General features: G+C 35.1%; 1 protein-coding gene across 4 annotated transcripts in view; it reads right to left on the reverse strand.

Moving 5' to 3' along the window:
• The window catches only part of LOC117415588 (proton myo-inositol cotransporter-like), an 89,636-nt gene that overhangs the window by 28,032 nt on the left and 39,448 nt on the right, over positions 1-22,156 (reverse strand). For all 4 annotated transcript variants that reach the window (XR_004546436.3, XM_034026137.3, XM_034026136.3 and 1 more), the window contains exon 4: positions 3,866-3,974. Coding sequence is in view for 3 of the 4 variants with exons in the window: in XM_034026137.3 (XP_033882028.1) it covers positions 3,866-3,974 (109 nt within the window). In the remaining variant the exon portion in view is untranslated. The remainder of the gene's footprint in view (positions 1-3,865; positions 3,975-22,156) is intronic.

Raw genomic sequence — 22,156 nt, forward strand, 5'->3', positions numbered from 1 at the left:
CTAGCGTAAAAAGTGTGCTTTATCCAAACTGTGCTAAATGCCTGGAAACAAGCTAAAAGCTCAACGAACCTGAACTTGGTTTGTTACTTTGCCAACTAGTATTATCTTCCAACCAGTATCTGTCAGTAGCAGTAAAACAATAATAGATAATGGCGATTTCTCAATTGTTTTCATAATGATGAGTTTAAAACAGGATAACAGTGACACTTAAGGATCTGACAAAAAATTGGTTTTTCTTTTGGTCTTTTTTGCTATAAGCTTAATTTCTTAACAGACCTACAGGGGAACACAGACTACAACACTTTCTGACAACGATAACATTTCTCCTAGTGAACTAAGGGCTAAAACAGTATAGTGTTTTATTAACAATTTTAAATGCAGAACAATTGTACATCACACCATTTTTACATTTCGGATCTCAACAGTCTTAATGATTTTCAGCTTTACTGGCAAGCGGTACATTCACCTATTTATTTAATCATCTATTTGTATAAGCAACACAATTCCAAACCAGAAGGAAAAATATACAATATTCTGTTTTATGTGTTAAACATGATTTTGGAATAATACAATTAGTTCCCAATACTGTATATACTTTACTGTAGCCTTTAGAAACTCAGTTATAATGCACAATTATAATTGGACTTCAATTCATCTTTTTGATTCTCCTGCTGTCTATTTTCTGTTTGCTCTTGGGGGAAACGAAGCTTGCTTGAAACCCTGATCTCTTCACTAAGTCACAAGCACTCTCCTCCCCTTCTAATCCCCAGAGGTCCTTCCTCCATGCAGCCTTTGCTCCCGTCCAGTGAAACGATGATGTCATGACACCCCTTGTATATGCAGTTAAATGTCATGCCCTATGATTTATTCAGCAGGCACATGAGTACAATTCATATTATTACGCTGCCTAGGGCCATTACCATTACGTTTTATAATAGGCTATTAAAAGATACTAAACTGTATAAGATTATGGGCAGAAGAGAGTTGGAGTACAGACCATGGGAATTGACAGGTAATAATTAAACTGTTACCATGGAAATAGAATGCCTTAGTGAAAGATTATCTATATGTGTCTTTTGCATGTACAAGTTTAGTACATTGCCTGCTATCGGCTAATCATTTGTAAACAAAAAAAAAAAAGCAGCAATGATGATTAGGAACCATAATCCATTTTTAACAAACACATGAATACATAAAATAATTTGTGAAAATAAAGTACATTATCACACATATGTCTCTTGTTGATTCTTGTTGGTCATGCAACTTAGCCCAAAGCCAATTTGAGAAATAGTATTCAGTGATAATATATTGTAACCTATACACTGTTCTAGTTTGAATAACTGCATATGGTTTACACTGTGTAAATCAAGAGATCACATGCAGCAGTGCTTGATGCTCTTCGCAGGTTGTGGTACATGACCTTGTATTGTTATAATAAGTTGGCAAGCTTTCCCCTCATGTCACTGCAACTCCAGGCTACTGTATATAACCACATTATCTATGTCAGATAATAATGCGATTAGAGAGGTGGCAGGCTCTATCACAGGCTTCTGGCTCCAGTCTTGATGGCTTTTTCTTTATTACTTCTGTAAAATACAGTACCAAACCCGGCTAAACTGAGGATTGTCAGCTGTATTTAACATGTTCAGTTCACACACAGTTTTCGAGGTTTTAGCTATCTTCTTACATTAATAAGTACATACAATGCATTCAAAAAACCTTGCCTACATTGCAATGTTATTTAGTATTAGAACATTCCTGCATATTATAATATGTAATAGATCTGCTTAATATACCAAGGGTTTACAACAAACTTCAACATGCCATGCCAGTCATTGCCATTCTGTGGTAATTAAGCAATGTTAATATTCAGGCATACTGGTATGAATTAAACTCTTTAAAAGGGTGTTTACAACTTCATTTTTTGTATGATACTACAGAACAGTTCCAGTGTTTTACTAACACATTGTAGTCACCTGGGTTTCCTACTGATCGAAGCACTCAGCTTGTCATCTTAGCACAGAAATGTTTTTGTTTGTAAAATGCTTCTCTTTAGATTCCCTCATATCATAGAACATGTGCTATGCTAATTCAACCAATTCCATGACTTTTTTTAAACCACGTACTCTAAATATGTGTTTTGTTTCATGAAGAAAAGTTTGAGTTACCCCTCAACTCCCAGTCTAAACGACCATCACCAGTGTCAATGTTTCACAGTCGCTGGGTATAACATAGTAAAAAAATTGACTGGTAACACGCCATCCCTATGAAAAACTTTTTAAAGAAAGACTTTAAAAACTACTATATGATACAAGTAATACTTGCATTCAAATACATTAAAAAAATTAGATAGTTGGATTTGATGTGTTTATCTCAGAGGACATAAGCAAAGACTTTATCAACTGAGCCAGAGCTCAACTAGGTACTGTAATATACTCAAGTCTGACCTTTCTCCTTGTCATAAATTACCTGCCTGCATCCTTAATTTCCACAACACTGTTCCTGTCACACCTTTATATCAAATCAACTGATACATCTATCTATAGATCTCTCTATAAATATCCTCCTCTACAATAAGCTCTGTCACAGTTTATACTAATCAGTGATGTTGATAATATGGCCCCCCAGAGGTGTAATGAAAGATGCCTCCCCACCCTTACTTTAATATAATCAAATTCACCTCTTAGCATGTCTACTGTTTAAGCTGCTAATTAGAACTTCCAGTGTAAATGCAGTTCATCTGTTCCACACAACCACCGGTTGAAAGCTCATTACCATTACAAGACTAAAGTAAACACTGTGGGAAGTGAGAATCCGTACTTAAAGAACCACCAACCTTGCATAATTGATATTACAAGGCTTTCAGATTAGGTGCCTGTGTACCAGGGAAATATGATTGTAAAATGTTAATAGATCCCATGGAAATATAATTTGCTCTCATGAACAAACAAATATATGAAAGTAATTGTGAACCTCCTAAATCATGATATATTAAAACACCTTTGATTTGCTGCACAAAATATAATTACATTGCGTAGAACCAGACCAATTAAAGCTCCTTCATTAAATGTCATTTAAGCATACATTTTCATTACTAACAACAAGCCTTAAAACAGTAATAATCTTTGGAGATGAAGGGGTTTACAGCATGTGCAAGTAGAAGGTGTCAAATTTAATTTTTATTTATTAGTATAACCATTGTTATGGTTTGGTGCCTTCTTGCATTAACTGTTTCTTTTAAATCAAATTCCCAGAACTGTTTCAGTCCGCACAATATGAAAAAACATTAAATTATACATTTTCTCCTAGATAATATTATATTTTTCAGCGATTGCCAGTGCTGTATTTACTCACCAAAATGTACAAACCATAACCAATAGCTGATGTAAATCTGTATCTTAAATCTGGTATCCATGACAATTGCATAAAGAGCAGGTGAATTAATAAACCGCTCCTGTACATTCTCCATACAGCTAGCTATGTCTGCAGGGAACTGTAAAGGAACGCTTAATTGGTACAATGAACATAGACACGTAGTATTAAGAATATGAAGCTCTACTCCAGGTCACTTGCGGACAAGCTGCTTTGTAATAAACCAGCCAGTGCACACATGGAACAGCCTGCATTCTGTTATGGGTTTGTAGGCTCCACTTTGCATAAAACACACAATTTATTTTCACAATGTAGCATTAAAAGTAAGATACTTGAATGCTTTTCAGTGGTATAAGAGCTGCAATATGTTAGGGAATACATTACTCATTTCTAAACTCAATAGAAATTTAGATTTGTATTAATCCTGAGGAATGAGCCATCTTTTCATAAAGATCTAAATTGCTTTAAGTAATTTATTTAAGCAAATACATACATGACTGTGTTGATGCCAGACAGCTGCTGAAACATCTGCAATCCACAGCCCACGATGAGAGCTCTCCGAGTTGGGGGATAGGTCAGCATCCTCCATATGACTGGACCATCTGAGAGAGGGTAAAGGTATTGTTAATACTGATACATGTCTATTTAAAAATGTGCTGTTCTAACTTGTCTTTTATAGCAGATTATTTTCCAATTCCTGACACTTCTTTCAGAAAATCCCTTCCAATCCTATTATGAAATCCATGTATGTTAATTAAACATTAATATGTAGTAAGTGCCAGTGTAAAGTAAATTATATATATATATATATATATATATATATATATATATATGCACAGTGCCTTGCATAAGTATTCACCCCCCTTGGACTTTTCCACATTTTGTAGTGTTACAACCTGGAATTAAAATGGATTTAATTGGGATTTTTACCATTTGATTTACACAACATACTTAACACTTTGAAGGTGCAAAATATTTTTTATTGTGAAACAAAAGTTAAACAAAAAAAAAAATACATTTGTTGGTTGCATAGGTATTCACCCCCCTGAGTCAATACTTGGTAGAAGCAGCTTTGGCAGCAATTACAGCTGTGAGTCTTTTTGGGTAAGTCTCTACCAGCTTTGCACATCTGGATCCTGCAATTTTTGCCCATTCTTCTTGGCAAAATTGCTCAAGCTCTGTCAAGTTGGATGGGGACCGTTGGTAAACAGCAATTTTCCAACGGTCTTGCCACAGATTCTCAATCAGATTGAGGTCTGGGCTTTGACTGGGCCATTCTAAGACATTCAGGTTCTTGTTTTTTAGCTTTGCGCCACACATAGCGTTTTGCGCTAAGGCCAAAAAAGTTCAATTTTGGTCTCATCAGACCAGAGAACCTTTTTCCACGTTTGCTGTGTCTCCCACATGCCTTTTGGCAAAATCCAAACGGGATTTGATATGGGTTTTTTTCAGCAATGGCTTTCTTCTCGCCACTCTTCCATAAAGCCCATGGACTCCCATCTCAGCTGTGGATCTCTCCAGCTCCTTCAGAGTTACCATTCTCTTCTCTGACTAATGCCCTCCTTACCTGGTCACTGAGTTTTGGTGGACGGCCTTCTCTAGGCAGAGTGCCATATTCTTTCCATTTTTTAATGATGGATTTAACGGTGCTCCGGGGGATGTTCAAAGTTTGGGATATTTTTTTATAACCCAACCCTGATTGGTGCTTCTTCAGAACTTTATCCCGGACTTGTTTTGATAGCTCCTTGGTCTTCATGATGCTGTTTGTTTAGATATGTTCTCTAACAAAATCTGGGGCCTTCCAGAAACAGGTATATTTAATCTGAGATCATGTGACACTTTAATTGCACACAGGTGGACTCCATTCAACTAATTATGTGACTTCTGAAGGCAATTGGTTGCACCAGAGCTTATTTAAGGGTGTCACAGCAAAGGGGATGAATACGTATGCAATCAAGACTTTTCAGTTTTTTATTTGTAAATAATTTTGAAAAATATGTAGATTTTTTTCCCCACTTTGACATTGAATTTGAATTAGTGACAAAAAATCCTAATTACATCCATTTTAATTCCAGGTTGTAACACTACAAAATGTGGAAAGGTCCAAGGCGGGTGAATACTTATGCAAGGCGAGCGAGCGAGAGAGAGAGAGCGAGAGAGAGCGAGAGAGAGAGAGCGAGAGAGAGAGAGAGCGAGAGAGAGCGAGAGAGCGAGAGAGAGAGCGCGTGAGAGAGAGAGAGAGAGAGAGAGAGAGAGAGAGAGAGAGAGTGCGAGAGAGAGAGAGAGAACACTCATTATAAACTAATTTGAACAAGCAAATAACAGGATATAACCATCAGTGTAATAAGTAATACATATTCAGTTGTTATCTAGTTCACAACATCTGAACAGGACAATGTACTTATTATCTCAGGCCATTTGGTTTCTTCTGGCGACTGTTTAGTTGACATAGCAGCCAATAAACCAATAACAAAACAAATACTTCACTAGTGTTTCTTAAACATCCTAACGAAATGATACACAGACATTGTACATTTCAGATTCAAGAATGGAGACATACGTCAGAAGAGGTACAGCATGAGCAGCTAGTTTTTATTTCACAAAAAAAGCAAAAATAGACATATATGTTAACAGCAAGAAACATACTAGCAGTGGTGCATCATAACATAAAATCTGCCAACCCTGACCTGCAGAGAATTCACATTACATCCAAACGACTGATTAGCCCCAAATGGAGACTGATTACCTCCTGCCCAGACTACTTCTGGTAATAACTTAATCTACCACTTTATAACATCATGTTTTCAAGACATCCAAGTCTGACATCCAGAGGTTTAGTAAATATTAAATATAATTGCATAATGTAGCAGGTTTGTCACAAATATTACAGTAAAATGACAATGTGTTTTAAACTGCAGATTGAGAAAAATTGATACAAAATATATTAACTAAATCTCTAGGAATATTCCCTAAGGATCGCTATAAAGGAGGTATTTATCAAAATAGTCAATTCACATTGTTGTTTCTTTCTCAATACTACCATGTAAAAAAACTAAAAAACTCCACAAGTCCATAAACGTATTATTATTATTATTATTATTTTATTTAAAAAAAATATTTTTAAGAACATGTCCTTCTGTGCCTTAAACCTAGATCACCTCAAGTTACAGCCTGTAGTATAATATAAATAGTAATAAAGGCATTTACATAAACCACACACTCCTAACGACTGATTCAAAAGACCAGAATAGTGTTTTTAAATTTAAAAGAAACATATAGGCCTATTCTTGACGATTCAGTCAATAAAACACTGAATCTCACTATTTCTACTGTATCGATCAAAGACCACAACTCATGGTTCGACATTCGATTGGCCTAGTAAAGATTAAAGAGTGTACAGTGTATTTAATGCCACTTTATATAATTGCCATTGTAAGAGCCATTCAAATAAATGAGCAAACAGTGCATACAGTCAAATATTTTAACGCAGGTTGGTTAAATATCTCCTACCTGGGGCCTGTTTTACTATTAAAAGCAAGGTTTAGAGTACTATGGTTTTTTTTTTCATTTTCTCAAATGACATAACAGTATATATATAATCCTGTAATCAACTCACTTAAGGTTATAGTGAAATGTATTTTGAAACTTCTATAGCAGGCTAGGAGTGGATAACAAATGTGATAAAGACTGGTGCAAAATCAATGCAGTTATTGCATTCGCCATGTAGAGTGTGAACCGCAGATGTTGGTTTGCCCCCACCAGACGATCTAGATGGCATTATATCTTCCACTTTTTGACCCCCCCCCCCCATCCCCCCATATCAAATGGTCAAAGTTTTCTTCACAAGCTAATAAAATGTGTTTTTCAATCATCATTCTTTTCTAATCTAACCCGGATCGGCGACAGTATGATGTAATTGCTCGCACTCAGAGTCTCAAGGCATCGGCAGCATTCATTAATTTTTGATTGATAGTTCATCGTTGTCCAGTGATCATGGTGAGTCAAAGTGAAATGTCGGATATGTGCCACAACAGGTGGAAAACAGTAGAAATTAAACACAGCGAGACAACAAGGAGGGATTCACTTGCGGAAGAAACTAATATTGCTTATGCCCAGGTAAAAATTATTTATACATGCTCTAAAGAAAAGGTACCATAGATTTGTGTAGTGCTGTGCTGTGTGTTTTCGGGTTTCAATTTGACCCCATTTCGTTTTTAGATTATTGTAATTATCTTTAAAAGAAAAAATATCATTCACAGCCCATCCTTTGCTTGACTGGGATGAATAAAGCATTTATTTAAATTATCAATATTATACAGCATTGCAGTTCTCGCATAATATAATTTAAAAACCAAAAAAAGTGTGGCGGTGCACTGCACTAGTTTTCGAATGGTACATGAATGCATAAGCTGCTCTATCAACTCATCGTTGTCTTTTTCACAGTGGATCAGTGGAAAATAATATTTAAGGTGGTACACTACCGATTCTGGTTGAGATTTACTGTTATAATTACTGTTTTAAAATGTTACCTTGCTTAAATTTGCATTTATATGGAAATAAATGATTAGGCAAGTTATACATAAAATCAATGGATTTATTTTTCTAACATATTTTTGCCGTATGCAAATGTTGGTATTAGTTAGACAGAAACACTAGACTTACAGACTGGTGTTGACAAATTTGCCTAGATGAAAGCGAGTCGCTGCTCACTTTTATTTTAGTGTATTTGTGATTATCTGTGTAAACTGTTTATTTGTGTAAATGTTATTTAAAACTGCTACATATTTCTGCTTTTGACATTCACAGAATTGTGGTGCTTATTTAGCAGTTTATGTAAATTGATTTATATCTGATACAAAGTGTCATTCTTTGTGGAAAGACTTAACTCAAGGTTGTAAGTATGTATCAAATCTGGTGAGATGTATTCGGATGGACGCTCTAAAATAGTTACCCCTGGCTCTTTGTAAAGCCCATGCAATACATTACTTTTTTTTCAATGATCTGAAATAAGAGTAGTCTAAGGTCCCTAGCTGCTACTGTAAAACGATTAAAACAAATTATGTTGTACTGCTATTTGTTTAATGTAACAGTAATTACAGTATGCAACTGTGCAATGTTTACTTTACTGGGATATTGGAAGCTGGCAGCAGCTTAATTTGGTTAGCGTTAGTCTTTACCCCGTTTTAAAAAACAAGTTTCAGTGAAAACGACAACCGTAACGTTACACACTATTACTATAAAATGAGACTTAGTGGAACAACATTTTCTAGTTTGTTATAAACTAGTGCCGTTCTTTAAAAATACTTGCATTGCACATTTTGTATAATTTAATTTAAGAACAAAAACAATGTTGACAAAGAGCAGCACGCTATCTCGTTGTAAACTGGCCCAATTACTGCCTCTATTTTCTCATTATTTGGGACAAAGAATGTTCAGTGTTGACACAACTTTGAACTGAAATCCGTCGTCTGCATAAAAAAAAAAAATGAAAAGAATCCTCTCCGCTTCTCCACTGATTTTACATTTTTTATTTCTAAAATGTTGCACTTTAACCCAAAATAAATACACGTCACTTACATCATTAAATGGTGTAAAAATGTTTCATTAATTTGTACTTGCTGTGCAGCTGTGTGCACATTTTAAAGCAGGAAGTAAAGCATATATTACTTGTAGATGCATTTCCCCAAGGGGGACAAAAGTCTACAGTGTCACGTTGTCACAAAGACGGCCGGAGTGGGTGGCATCAGACCAGGAGCAGGAAATAAACAGACAGAGAGGTGTGGTTTGGTGAAGCTGAGCGAATGCTTTCGCTCAGCATTTAATAAACAGAACAGAAAATAAAAGGTTGGAACAGACCAAACACAGGGCACGGCACTTGAGGCCAAAATAAATAGACAAACAAAACGGACTAGACAGACAAACAAACACCTCTGTCTCCAATCCCGTTCTCCACTCACCGAACACCCAACCCCGACTGAATGAAATGTGCATCTATATATACTGTTGTGCTGGGATTCAATTACTAATTAATTATTCACTTGAATCCCAGCACGTGAATTAATTCTGTGCAACCCCGTGCTCACATATTACATTTAACCAGCACGTGAAGTGATTTGTGCCCTCCTCGTGCCTAAATATAAATCTACCTTTTTAAATCACACGTGAAACAGACCCGTTTATATCCCGTGTACCAATCTATACACCAACATTAACACACGCACGCAACATACAACACATAATATGCACACAGGGGCGGGGCACATTGCCACACATGTATATTTAAAAGTCTACGTGTGATAATGGGGCACAGAAAATGAGTGTCTACTAGGGAGTACGGTAGTTAATCACGTTATGCATTACATTGTTTATGCAACAACATGGATTCTACTGTTTTGATGACATTGGGGGCTTAAATATTGTTGTTTTGCCTGTTGCATTGAAGTAGCTGTATATGGTCAATCAATTAATTGTGTTTCAGATCTGGATTGTAAAGAGTAGATTTGACAGTTTACAGAATAAATCATGTAATCCATATGACAAGAAATGAAATAATCAAGTGTTACTTTTGTAGAAGACACATTGTGCAGGTTCGTAACCTGTATGTGCGGAGAAGAAACACCTGGAGATTAATGCTGCAGGAAGCTTTAAATTAAGATTCATAAACCAGAAGTAAAAATGATCTCAGTTGCTATTTTAATCCATTAATTTTAAGATACTTTATGTGTTAGATCTAAAAGCCAATAACTACAATAATCAATAGGCGTACATGCCCTAATGGCTTTATTGATCGGTACAGCCCAAATAAGACGAAGCCTGGACATCAGCAGTCATCAAGACCTGGATCACTGAACACTGAAAGACACTTTAAGGTAAACCAAGTATCAATACAGTAACTGCCTTTCAAATATACCATTTATTGGCAATTTAATTTTGTTTTATATCCATGGCAACACTGGTATGAGACAAATTATTGTGCTGAAAACTGTACTTGGCTGCACATGGTATTTTATGTAGGCCATTCATACAATATTATTATTATTATTATTATTATTATTATTATTATTATTATTATTATTATAATATCGTACTATTGTGTCCCTCAAAAAAACACAGTATAGACTGGCAACACATCTGATCACGTGGACATTTTGCTAAAGAAAAATGTATTATGAGAGTTCTATTAATGCAGGGTTGGGTTCATAAATCATTAGTGTCAATAAGTGCATTGCAGTTCTATTTTTATTTATTTTATTTTTTTTAAATACAGCCAGCCAAATTTTCTTCAAGTCAGTGTTAAACCTAAATGTATATGGGGATAAACAAAATCTATTCTAAACATAAATGGTAGAGATACATTTGGAAGCTGTGCAATAAGAAGTCCAGTCCCCTTACCCAACACTTGAGCAATGAGGAACATGCTGAGAGAACAATAGCTTACAGCAGTCAGGTGCAGCCTCTCTTACTTGCCGATGTGTGTCTTTCGATCTGTTGTGCTACTTCATATTTTCTACTTCAGCAATGATGTGCCATGTTTTAAAATGGTGACATTTTCAATGTCCTATTTTTTGCAATGCTGGTTTAGTATTCTACTTATTTTCTAGATCTGTCCAATCAAATGGTAGCAATGTTATAAATCACTTTTATTTTCTCTGTTCTATAGGGATGGACACTTTGGTGAAGAAAAAAATACCTGCCACTGCAAAATATAAATATCAGGATACATATAATTTTTTTGTGGTACTGTTCGTGTTTGGGTAAGGATTTCCTTGTTCTAATAAAACAGGTCTTATTACAAATAAGTCATAGACCTGTATGTTTAAAAACAAAACAATATAACAAAGCAATATTGTAGGGGTATAGCTAATAAGGCAAGTGTGTGCTCAATGTAAGCCTATTTAATTTATAAAAATAAAAACATAAATAAATAAATATATAACAATTAAAAAAACACCTTAACATACACCCCGTTCCAACTCCAGTGCAAAGGACAAACCTTTTTATTGGGTATCCAACCGTAAACCAAACTGAGCAGGAACTTCTATTTTATACTAACAAGAAAAGATAATGCAAGTAGCACCCCAGAGTCAAGCTGTGCTTGAATAACTGAAGAATCGATAGCATGCGGCTTACAATAATGATGCAAAAATGTATTTATTAGAAGGCACTTACAGCAAGATTACATTTTTGTAAGATCTTTAACAAACGTTCTAAGAGCTCAGAGACTGCTCTCTGATCATCAGAAACCCATAGCTGTGTAGCTCACAAATAAAAGTAGCAAGTACTTATACAGCATTCTGTCAGAAGCTGCACTTCATCATTTAGGTAAATGGCATAAAAAGCACTAGTGCTGCATTAGGTCAAATATTTCTCGTCTTGCTTTTGTAGCACAATATACATGGACATAAGTGTTTTAATGATGTAAGTCACTGCGCTGTACTTTAAGTATGAATCTCGCACTACTTCTCAGAAAACATGCCCACAACGACAAATTAGTACAGGAAATGTAATTTATGTATCATCACTGATAAAAACCTGACACATCCATGTACACAATTCATTTGAATCCATCCACCTATTAAGTGCCCACGTTAACACCCTTGGCTTCTGTATACATATAATATTTTTTAACAAACCAAGTATTACATCCACCAATAGCTGAGGGAAAACAGTAATTTGTAAAAGAAAACACAAAACTATTGTCAGCTGCTCTGATTGATGATAAAACATTTACAGTATGGCTAGATTCACAGACCCCAATCAGCTGTGAAATTAGAGCTTATAGCTATAATCATACAGCTTCTATTTATCCATGTATCTTTTACTCTTCTATAATGTACATTATGTAATTTTATTTTTTCTAAAACCACAAACTTCAGGTCATCCATGGTGTGTCTGTCCTTGTAAAGTACTGAACTATTGGTTCATTTACTTTGTTATTTTATATTTGATAGGTGGTACTGTATTCTTTTATATAATGATATAACCTGTCTCTCCTACATTTTATTACATCCTAGGCAAAATATACCAAGGTTGCTATCCTTGCATGATGGATTTAAGACTGAATATTTATTTTCTCATTTCTCTCTCAATAATTTGTTCTTTATATCCTCTTTTCTTAAGGTTTATTTTGAATTCCTTTCTGTTTTTTGTAGTGATTTTCATGAGAACAAATGATTTTTATCATTATACGCAGTCCTTTAGGAATTGCTCCTTTAGTAAAGATAGGGTGTGCAGATGACATATGTAGGTACTGATGCATATCAGTAGGTTTTGAGTAAAGATCTGTTTTAATAGATTCTTGATCATGTTTAACCAAGGTGTCCAAGAATTCAATTTCAGATTTTGTCCACCTTAATTGTGAAAACACAACAAGAAATAATAAATTAACATCCAAAGTATAGCATAAAAATGAAATATAAAAAATAGTCAATATATATATATATATATATATATATATATTAGGGGTGCAACAATTAAATCGATGCATCAATTATTGATCATCTGTACTTAAATTTCCCGAGCTTCGATTACATATTGGTGAATCGATGCATCAAATTATAACCCATTTTGAAGTCTCCTGTCCTGTTGCCGGTTTGCATTAAAACCTTCAGTGTGTGAGGGTGCACTTTTTATTGCTAGTACGGTAGATTAGCACGTTGCTAGGATACACACTTTAGGCCTCTACATTCATTTTGGAGAAGCCAAATCAGAAGTAGGCCTATTGTACTCAAGTTTTCTTGATTAAATTAAGGCAATATGTTTTTTTTGTTTTGCTTTAAATCTGTTAAATCTACTGATCACCTGCTTTTGTTTCAAAGCATGTTGTGTTTGGATTATATGGCAATATTATATAAAAAGAAGCTGAATTTAGTACAATAGTTTAATTAATCAGGATTTGTGAGATTAATTCAAATGTATTGCTTTTTGGTCAAAAAATGTTAACAGTAATGAACAACCATAGTTCAGATAGAAATTACTTCTGTTAAAATATAGTATTTTTTATTATTGTTACAATGTTAAAGGGACATCTGATGCAGACGCACGCATATTCTTTTCAGTTGTTAAAAACCCAAGTCCATTGTATTTCTTTTTTTTTTATAAATCGTAAGTTCTATTTGAATGCAAGTTGTGCCTTTTTGTTGATTATGTTACTGTATATGAAACGGTGCTTTTAGTTATTTGATCTTCTGTTAAAAAAAACTAATGTTTGTTCTTTATTTTGAAAAATAAAACAATGCAGATTATTGTTGATAAATGCCTATACGATAATCGAATACGAAATTAGGGTGCCGATTGCACCACTAGTGTGTGTATATATATATATATATATATATATATATATATATATATATATATATATATATATATATATAGTGAAATACCTCGCATCACTCGAGGAGTGAAATACCTCGCATCACTCGATTTTCAAGGTGTGGTATCCAAAGTATAATCAACAAGTAAAGAGAAACATCTGTAATTGACAAACCCAGGACTGGAAGACCCAACAAGCTGTCTAACAAGGATGAGCAATACTTGAAGATAATATCATTAAGGAATAGAAAGAAGACAAGCGTTGAATTGACAACAGAACTGGCATAAGGCACAGGTGTCGTTGTCCATCCATCAGCAGTCCAAAGCACATTGTTCCATAGTCCAATTTGTGTTCTTGTGCATATTGTAGCCTTTTAGTCTTGTTCCCCTTTCTTAACAGAGGTATTGTTACTGCAACACATCCTTTAAGTCCTGATTTCAAGAGTGACCTTCGTACTGTTGATTTGATGGACAACGACACCTGTCCTTTCTGCCAGTTCTGTTGTCAATTCAAAGCTTGTCTTCTTTCTATACGTGTACTTGTTGATTATGCTTCGGATACCACACCTTGAAAATCAAGTGATGTGAGCTACTTCACTCAACGTTTTTCCTTCTTTATGCAAGTCAAGGTTGTTATAATAGTAGAAAACACTAGTGGAGGCTTTGAGTAAATTGAGTAGAAAAATGCAACATGTCAAAGATTTCTGCACTATATTTCTGCACACAATATTGTGTATTATGTTTCCATTACTTACTGTTATGTGCTTGATTTAATTGCTTGTAGTGCCAGAAGAATATATTATGTATCGCTAATATTAAAAGTTTTATTTTTTTCAATTCTGTCTGCATCTGTCTTTTGGAAACTCCCCTTTGCACTTCTGTGATACAGTAGCTCTGTTTGATCCTTGTTTCTACAGTGATTTTATTGTTGTTTGAACTCCACAGATTCCACTGAGTTTCTTGATCTAAGCTGTGTATTTCAAAGGCATAGACTAGACTAGCTACAACCAGCACATTAAGATGAAAAGCCAAAGTTCATTCTCTGCCCTGGAGCAATTTTCATGAAGATATGCATCCTCTATGCAGTTCCAGAGCCCTCACATGACATGTACTATCAGACATATATTGGATAGAATTAAGAGGCATCAAAAAATAAAGGAAATGGCTGGCTGGAACAGATACTCCTAAAACAGGTTACTTAATTACATAATTCAATTAAGTAACATGAATATATATTTTTCTACAGCAAAGGAAAATAAATGTTCAAAATAAAAATAGTTGTAGATATTCCAACACTACAACCACACACACAGTCCTGTTACTGGAACCAACATTAGATGCTTCAGCTGAAGGTTTTCTGAATTTATTATTTGATTTCCTTGCAATGCAGTCCAACATTCAAAGCACCAGTAAACAGAAAATGCAATGTCTTTAAAATGTTTGAGAGGTTTCTAGACTAACCAATCACAACCTAACTCTTTGGAGCTTCCATAAGATGTTGTAAATACAGCTGATCCCTCCTTAGAGGCTACAGGCTGTGAAGAGTTAGCAATTTGAATATATAGGCCAACTGTACATTTTACAGTCCCCTTCCAAATACCTAATATAAATCATGTATTTTCTTAAAATGTATTGATTTTCCTAATTGTATTGTTTTTTCTTATTTTTACTAACGGATGCTACAGTGTGCTGAAAGTTGTTTATAGCATGCAGGCTATGTACTCCAGCTAAAGCGGTAGCACTTTATTTTAGGGATCCGTTATAAACAATAGCAAAAACAAAACCATGGCAAAAGTGTATAATAACTGTACTGCAAAAAACAAAGCAACCACATACAATTGTTGAGACAGACAGGCAGGCACACAGGCATAGAAAGACAAACAGCCCTGAAAAGACAGACAGATTATATCCGTTATAAGCGATTATAAACAATAGCGCAAAAAACAATGACAAAATAATACTCTTACTATTCCTATTCATATTCTATAATTGTTAATAGCATAATTAATAACACTTATAGATTGTTTATACTCACTTATATCAGATCACTAAACTAAAGTGTTACCGCTAAAGCTTTGTACTCCAGTAGACAGTTTGCACCATTTTATGAAAAAGGAAAATAATTTTACACTATTGAGTAGGTGCTTAGTGCTTGTGGGGAAACACAGGGTGGGATAAAGTTCTGATGCCACCTTTGAATGTAAACATCAATCTCTTTCCTACTTTCAACTGAAGAAGAGACATTGAGGTCTTGAAAGCTTGTGATTAATTATTGTTTAGTTAGTCCAATAAAAGGTATCTCATCTCCTTCTCTTTGTCTATGAATATCTTGTGCAATTCAAAAGAGCTGAGCTAATATTGCAAGGCTGCAGAAATGAATACATTTAAAGGAATCCAAATAGGAAAGGAATCCCAACTCAGACTACACCCAATTGATGCAGGTGCATTTGCGTATGAGGCAAGACAATAGCTCAAAAGGTTAAAAAGCATAGATATATATAACTATTGTGAGATGTCCCTTGCATGCATTACTGATTAATTAATTTTCCCTTAATATGGTGCCAGATATTTTTTAAAAAGACACCTCTGTTCCAGTTCAAGAGGCCCAAGGAAGATTTTAGAATGTTTCATTCATTAATCCCCTTGTTGTTTCAATATATTTTCTGAATATCTTTTCAAACACAACAAAGGAATACAGTACATGGCATTTCAGTCTTTAGGCTATAGGCAGCTCAGCTACAAGGTTAGGAAGATGTAATCTTTTAAAAAATGATTAAATTATTTAAAATGATGCATATTTTCATTAACTAATAGAACCTAAATAAATACACCAGTATCACTATGCTGATATCCCACTACAATTCATCCCCCAAGTTAGTGTAATGTGCATTCCATTACCATGGTAGTCAATCAGTGTATGAGCATACAAAAGAAAGTCCTAGGTCATCGCAATTTCGCCCCCATTGGGCACTGTATTGAAAAAGATGTGCAGTGACTTTTACTAGCTAACCTGCTTGCTTTTGAATGAAGAAAGAACATTTTTATCTTCTCAAAATAACTAAAAAATAATTACTTTTAGGCACTGTATTCCAAAGTTGCTTATTTGATCACATTAGCAAGATGTGTTTGTTATACTTACTGGAGTGTTTTGCTTGTTTTACTAAGCTGACACTTAGTAGTTTGCATGGTTTTAAAATAGCACACTATATTACGAGATTCATTTCTCTGAGTTGAGTCAGGTAATGCTGTTTATCTCACATTGAAAGATCAGAGGGCTTTTATGCTGTTCATGTGGTCAAGATCTGCCAGAAACACAGACCTAGAAGGTCTCCATAGGGCAGCAGTAAAAGTATTAAGATACTTTCATCTTGAATACTGGACAAACATGAGGTTGTTGTTTATTGATTTGCAGGGAAGGAAGGATACGACTGCTGAGTAGTAAACAGTTTAGGTTAACAGCTTCAACATTGGAATAAAAAATATGTTGAGAATACGAATTATAAAACAGATTCAAATTTCAAGGATTTTTTTTTTTTTACATGAATAGTAGCTGAAACGTTTTTACTCTTGATAACGAAAAACACACCTTAACCACGGTTATCAATCCCCCTACACATGCAGCTTTGTGCATTCTGTTTGAATGGGAGCATCTGCTGTAAATAAGGGATGGTCACTAAAAAGCTGACCTTGATTCTGGGGACTGTGCTGATTCAAGAAGCAGGAATATGAAATTCTCTAAAGCAAAGGATACAGAATGGGCAGCCGAGGTGATTTCTTAAAGTATGAGAAGAAAGCTTTGTTTAGGTGCCATAAAATAATCATGAAAGCTGTAGTAAAAGAGATAACTGCTCACACCACAAGGTAATGGAAGATTAGAAGATATTTATTAACAGGTATAAAACTGTAATATACAGGAGTAACTGAACTGGCTAATAATCAATGTGGTTTATTGTATGTAGGCCGCCAAGATAAAATAACACAAACTACATATAGGTGTTTTTGTAAACAAAAACAAAGCATCCAAATGTGACAAAGGCACCCCTGATAAAATAGTTTGTAAACGTGAAGTCAAATGGATATGTAGACATGCAAGTTGTGGATGTAAAGTGTAAGTATTAATGAAGTACGTATTTGTAACAAGGCCAGGAGCCCTGTACATAAAATGTGTGTGTTTGTATTTGGAGGACGAGCAAGGTGACGTCCGCCATGTTATTGTTTTTTTTTTTTATTTTAGAACGGGGTACCCCTCCGCCCCTGTGCAATTTATTATTTAGTATTTGTTTTGTTGTAGTATTATTATTATTATTATTTTGTTGTTATGATTTATTTGTATATATGATGGTGAGAAGCCGTATGTTTTGTTACCAGTATTGTTTTACAGCGTGGATGGGAAGCCCCATCCACATTAAAAAAACCTTCTGCAGAAGGTGACCATCTCCTGAATTAATTAATTGTTGCTAAATCGTGAGATGTTCACCTGCATAAAAGCCTGCAGCTCTCTGCAATCTAGGTGGGTTGTTCGGAGGAGAGAACAGAGCGAGAATTAAAAAATAAAAATATAGGAACAGTGAAGGCAATTGCCCAGCCTGACCTATAGGGGTTTTTTTTTTTATTTGCTCTGTGATCAGTGTTTTTTGTTAAGCCTTTTATTTTTGTTATTTGTGTTTAAATAAATGGCGCATGCCACGCCTTTTTGCACTGCAGTATTTTGCCTTTGTTTTTTTCCTGCATCTGACCTGACGTCACCAATCGGCTACCCTGTCACAGTATTGTTAACAGTATCTGAACTATGAAAGAAGGAACACCAGTACTCAAAAGTGATCACACATAGAACACAACTTTATACCAAATTAGAAGACAACACATAATAAATGATTGTTCCTGCAAAACAAACAATTTCCACAATCAAACTAAACTGATACAAATCACAAAGTGCTTATAGAATGAAGTGTTAGATATTTAAATACTGATAAATTCCTTTTTGTATACATACAGCTCAGTCTCACACCTGCCAGCAAGGCAAGAAGTCTAATAATATTAATTTAACAGCATATTCAGTTTTCTTCTCTCCACAGGACAGCATGTTCAGCCCCTTAGGCTGCCTTTGGACAACACTGCACAGTCCAATTAATATACCACCAAGATGTTCAACACAATCCATTATGCTCCCAGTGTTAATGTTTGTTACAGGAAGATAATGTTTGCTACAGTCCCTTGCCTGTTAACTAGCCATGAACCCCCAAACAGGCTAAATTTAGCTTCAAGAAGGAAAGTCATCTGGTGCTCCTTAAGGCACAGATGTCAGTCCAACAACTTTGCACCTCAATGAAATGGAATTATCCAGTGTACCACTCACATCTGTGCCCTAAGATTGAATGACAGTGACACGCTAGCTGAACATTTACATGCATGGCGCCTTTTGTTTCCTGGTAAAATACAAGTTTAGAATAAAAAAAATAATTAAATCATCAGCAAAAACATTTTGCATAAACATTTGTTTGAAACAGATCACACGTTAATTTTCCATATTTAATTTAATATTGCAGGGGACAGTTTATATGTCTGTAGAATAATGAAATTCATGTATTACTAAATAAAAAATGATTAGTGTTTATATGTTTGTCTCAAAGCCAGAATATAAAAAAAATAATAACTCTACTGAGCACTGGTGCAAGAAAGGGACTCATCTAACCAGTAAGATATTTTCCCAATTCATTATTTAAGCAAAAATATCTGTGATTAGGAGGATATTACCATCTTTTGGGAAGATAACAGCTTGTCATTTTATTAAGGCAGACATTCTACTGCATTTGAATGTTCCATGGTCCTCTACCCTGTGGTTGTGACTGCTTTCTGAATTGTTTTATTTTTTATCAAATTGAAGTCCCCTGTAAAAAGAAATCCATTTGCCTGCCAAATTACTACTTTTTCATACAAGAAAATGTAGTTGTCTACATTTGACTATTTCTTACATGCCTTTACATAAACAAGTAAAACCTGTTCTTCAGAATAATGTGTTTAAAATGCAATTAATAGCAGAATATCAATATAACAGAATATTAGCTTGTATGTAAATGTAGTGAGTGGTTTATTTTAAGAACAGTTTTGACATCAATAGTATTTAAACATTCAATATGTTAAAGGACATGAATGAAAGTGGTTATGGAAACTTGAAACCCATGACCTCAGAAGTGGTAAACTGCTGAAAAACAAATTAATCACCTGATGTTCTGTTTTTATAAAATACTGACAGCCAAGCTCTATTGCATTTGGCTGTAATCAGCAGATATGGAAAAAAATGTAAATCCAATGTCTATGTGCAATTTGTTTTCTAAGATTGTAATTTGGAATGTTCTCCTTTCAAAAAGTAGCAGTCAGTTAAGAACTTGAGAAGAACAGGCCTTGGTGGTACCAAAGCTAACTTAAAATAATGTGTGCTTGTTTGACCACAGTGTTGTAAATCAGTAATAGGAAATTATTTACTGTATTTAAAAAGTAGTCAAGCTCATGAATAAATCAGTGTACAGAGGATTTGTTATTATTATTGGTTTGAAATGCTGTTTCAGCATTACGGGTAAACTTGTTCAAATAAAATACTGTACAAACTCATCCAGTATGCCTACATTTTACTGTTAGGATGGACAGTTATATTCATATTATATATATATATATATATATATTTTGTGCCTTGCGAAAGTATTCGGCCCCCTTGAACTTTGCGACCTTTTGCCACATTTCAGGCTTCAAACATAAAGATATGAAACTGTAATTTTTTGTGAAGAATCAACAACAAGTGGAACACAATCATGAAGTGGAACGAAATTTATTGGATATTTCAAACTTTTTTGACAAATAAAAAACTGAAAAATTGGGCGTGCAAAATTATTCAGCCCCCTTAAGTTAATACTTTGTAGCGCCACCTTTTGCTGCGATTACAGCTGTAAGTCGCTTGGGGTATGTCTCTATCAGTTTTGCACATCGAGAGACTGAAATTTTTGCCCATTCCTCCTTGCAAAACAGCTCGAGCTCAGTGAGGTTGGATGGAGAGCATTTGTGAACAGCAGTTTTCAGTTCTTTCCATTCTAACACCTGGATATGTTTATTTGTGAACCATTCCATTGTAGATTTTGCTTTATGTTTTGGATCATTGTCTTGTTGGAAGACAAATCTCCGTCCCAGTCTCAGGTCTTTTGCAGACTCCATCAGGTTTTCTTCCAGAATGGTCCTGTATTTGGCTCCATCCATCTTCCCATCAATTTTAACCATCTTCCCTGTCCCTGCTGAAGAAAAGCAGGCCCAAACCATGATGCTGCCACCACCATGTTTGACAGTGGGGATGGTGTGTTCAGGGTGATGAGCTGTGTTGCTTTTACGCCAAACATAACGTTTTGCATTGTTGCCAAAAAGTTCGATTTTGGTTTCATCTGACCAGAGCACCTTCTTCCACATGTTTGGTGTGTCTCCCAGGTGGCTTGTGGCAAACTGTAAACGACACTTTTTATGGATATCTTTAAGAAATGGCTTTCTTCTTGCCACTCTTCCATAAAGGCCAGATTTGTGCAGTATACGACTGATTGTTGTCCTATGGACAGAGTCTCCCACCTCAGCTGTAGATCTCTGCAGTTCATCCAGAGTGATCATGGGCCTCTTGGCTGCATCTCTGATCAGTCTTCTCCTTGTATGAGCTGAAAGTTTAGAGGGACGGCCAGGTCTTGGTAGATTTGCAGTGGTCTGATACTCCTTCCATTTCAATATTATCGCTTGCACAGTGCTCCTTGGGATGTTTAAAGCTTGGGAAATCTTTTTGTATCCAAATCCGGCTTTAAACTTCTCCACAACAGTATCTCGGACCTGCCTGGTGTGTTCCTTGTTCTTCATGATGCTCTCTGCGCTTTAAACGGACCTCTGAGACTATCACAGTGCAGGTGCATTTATACGGAGACTTGATTACACACAGGTGGATTCTATTTATCATCATTAGTCATTTAGGTCAACATTGGATCATTCAGAGATCCTCACTGAACTTCTGGAGAGAGTTTGCTGCACTGAAAGTAAAGGGGCTGAATAATTTTGCACACCCAATTTTTCAGTTTTTTATTTGTTAAAAAAGTTTGAAATATCCAATAAATTCCGTTCCACTTCATGATTGTGTCCCACTTGTTGTTGATTCTTCACAAAAAATTACAGTTTCATATCTTTATGTTTGAAGCCTGAAATGTGGCAAAAGGTCGCAAAGTTCAAGGGGGCCGAATACTTTCGCAAGGCACTGTATATATATATATATATATATATATATATATATATATTTTTTTTTTTTTTTTAATGAACACACACACAGCTGTCAGAAGTGTGTACCTTCCTGTGTTATTGTTAAAAGTATTTTATGGCACATCTATATGGACATAAGCAAAACCAAACGTGGGCCACAGGCAGGGATTGCATTTAGTTAACAATATATGTAGAACAGGGTTCT

Source organism: Acipenser ruthenus, chromosome 7 (genome assembly GCF_902713425.1).
Source record: "Acipenser ruthenus chromosome 7, fAciRut3.2 maternal haplotype, whole genome shotgun sequence".
Lineage (NCBI taxonomy): Eukaryota > Metazoa > Chordata > Actinopteri > Acipenseriformes > Acipenseridae > Acipenser > Acipenser ruthenus.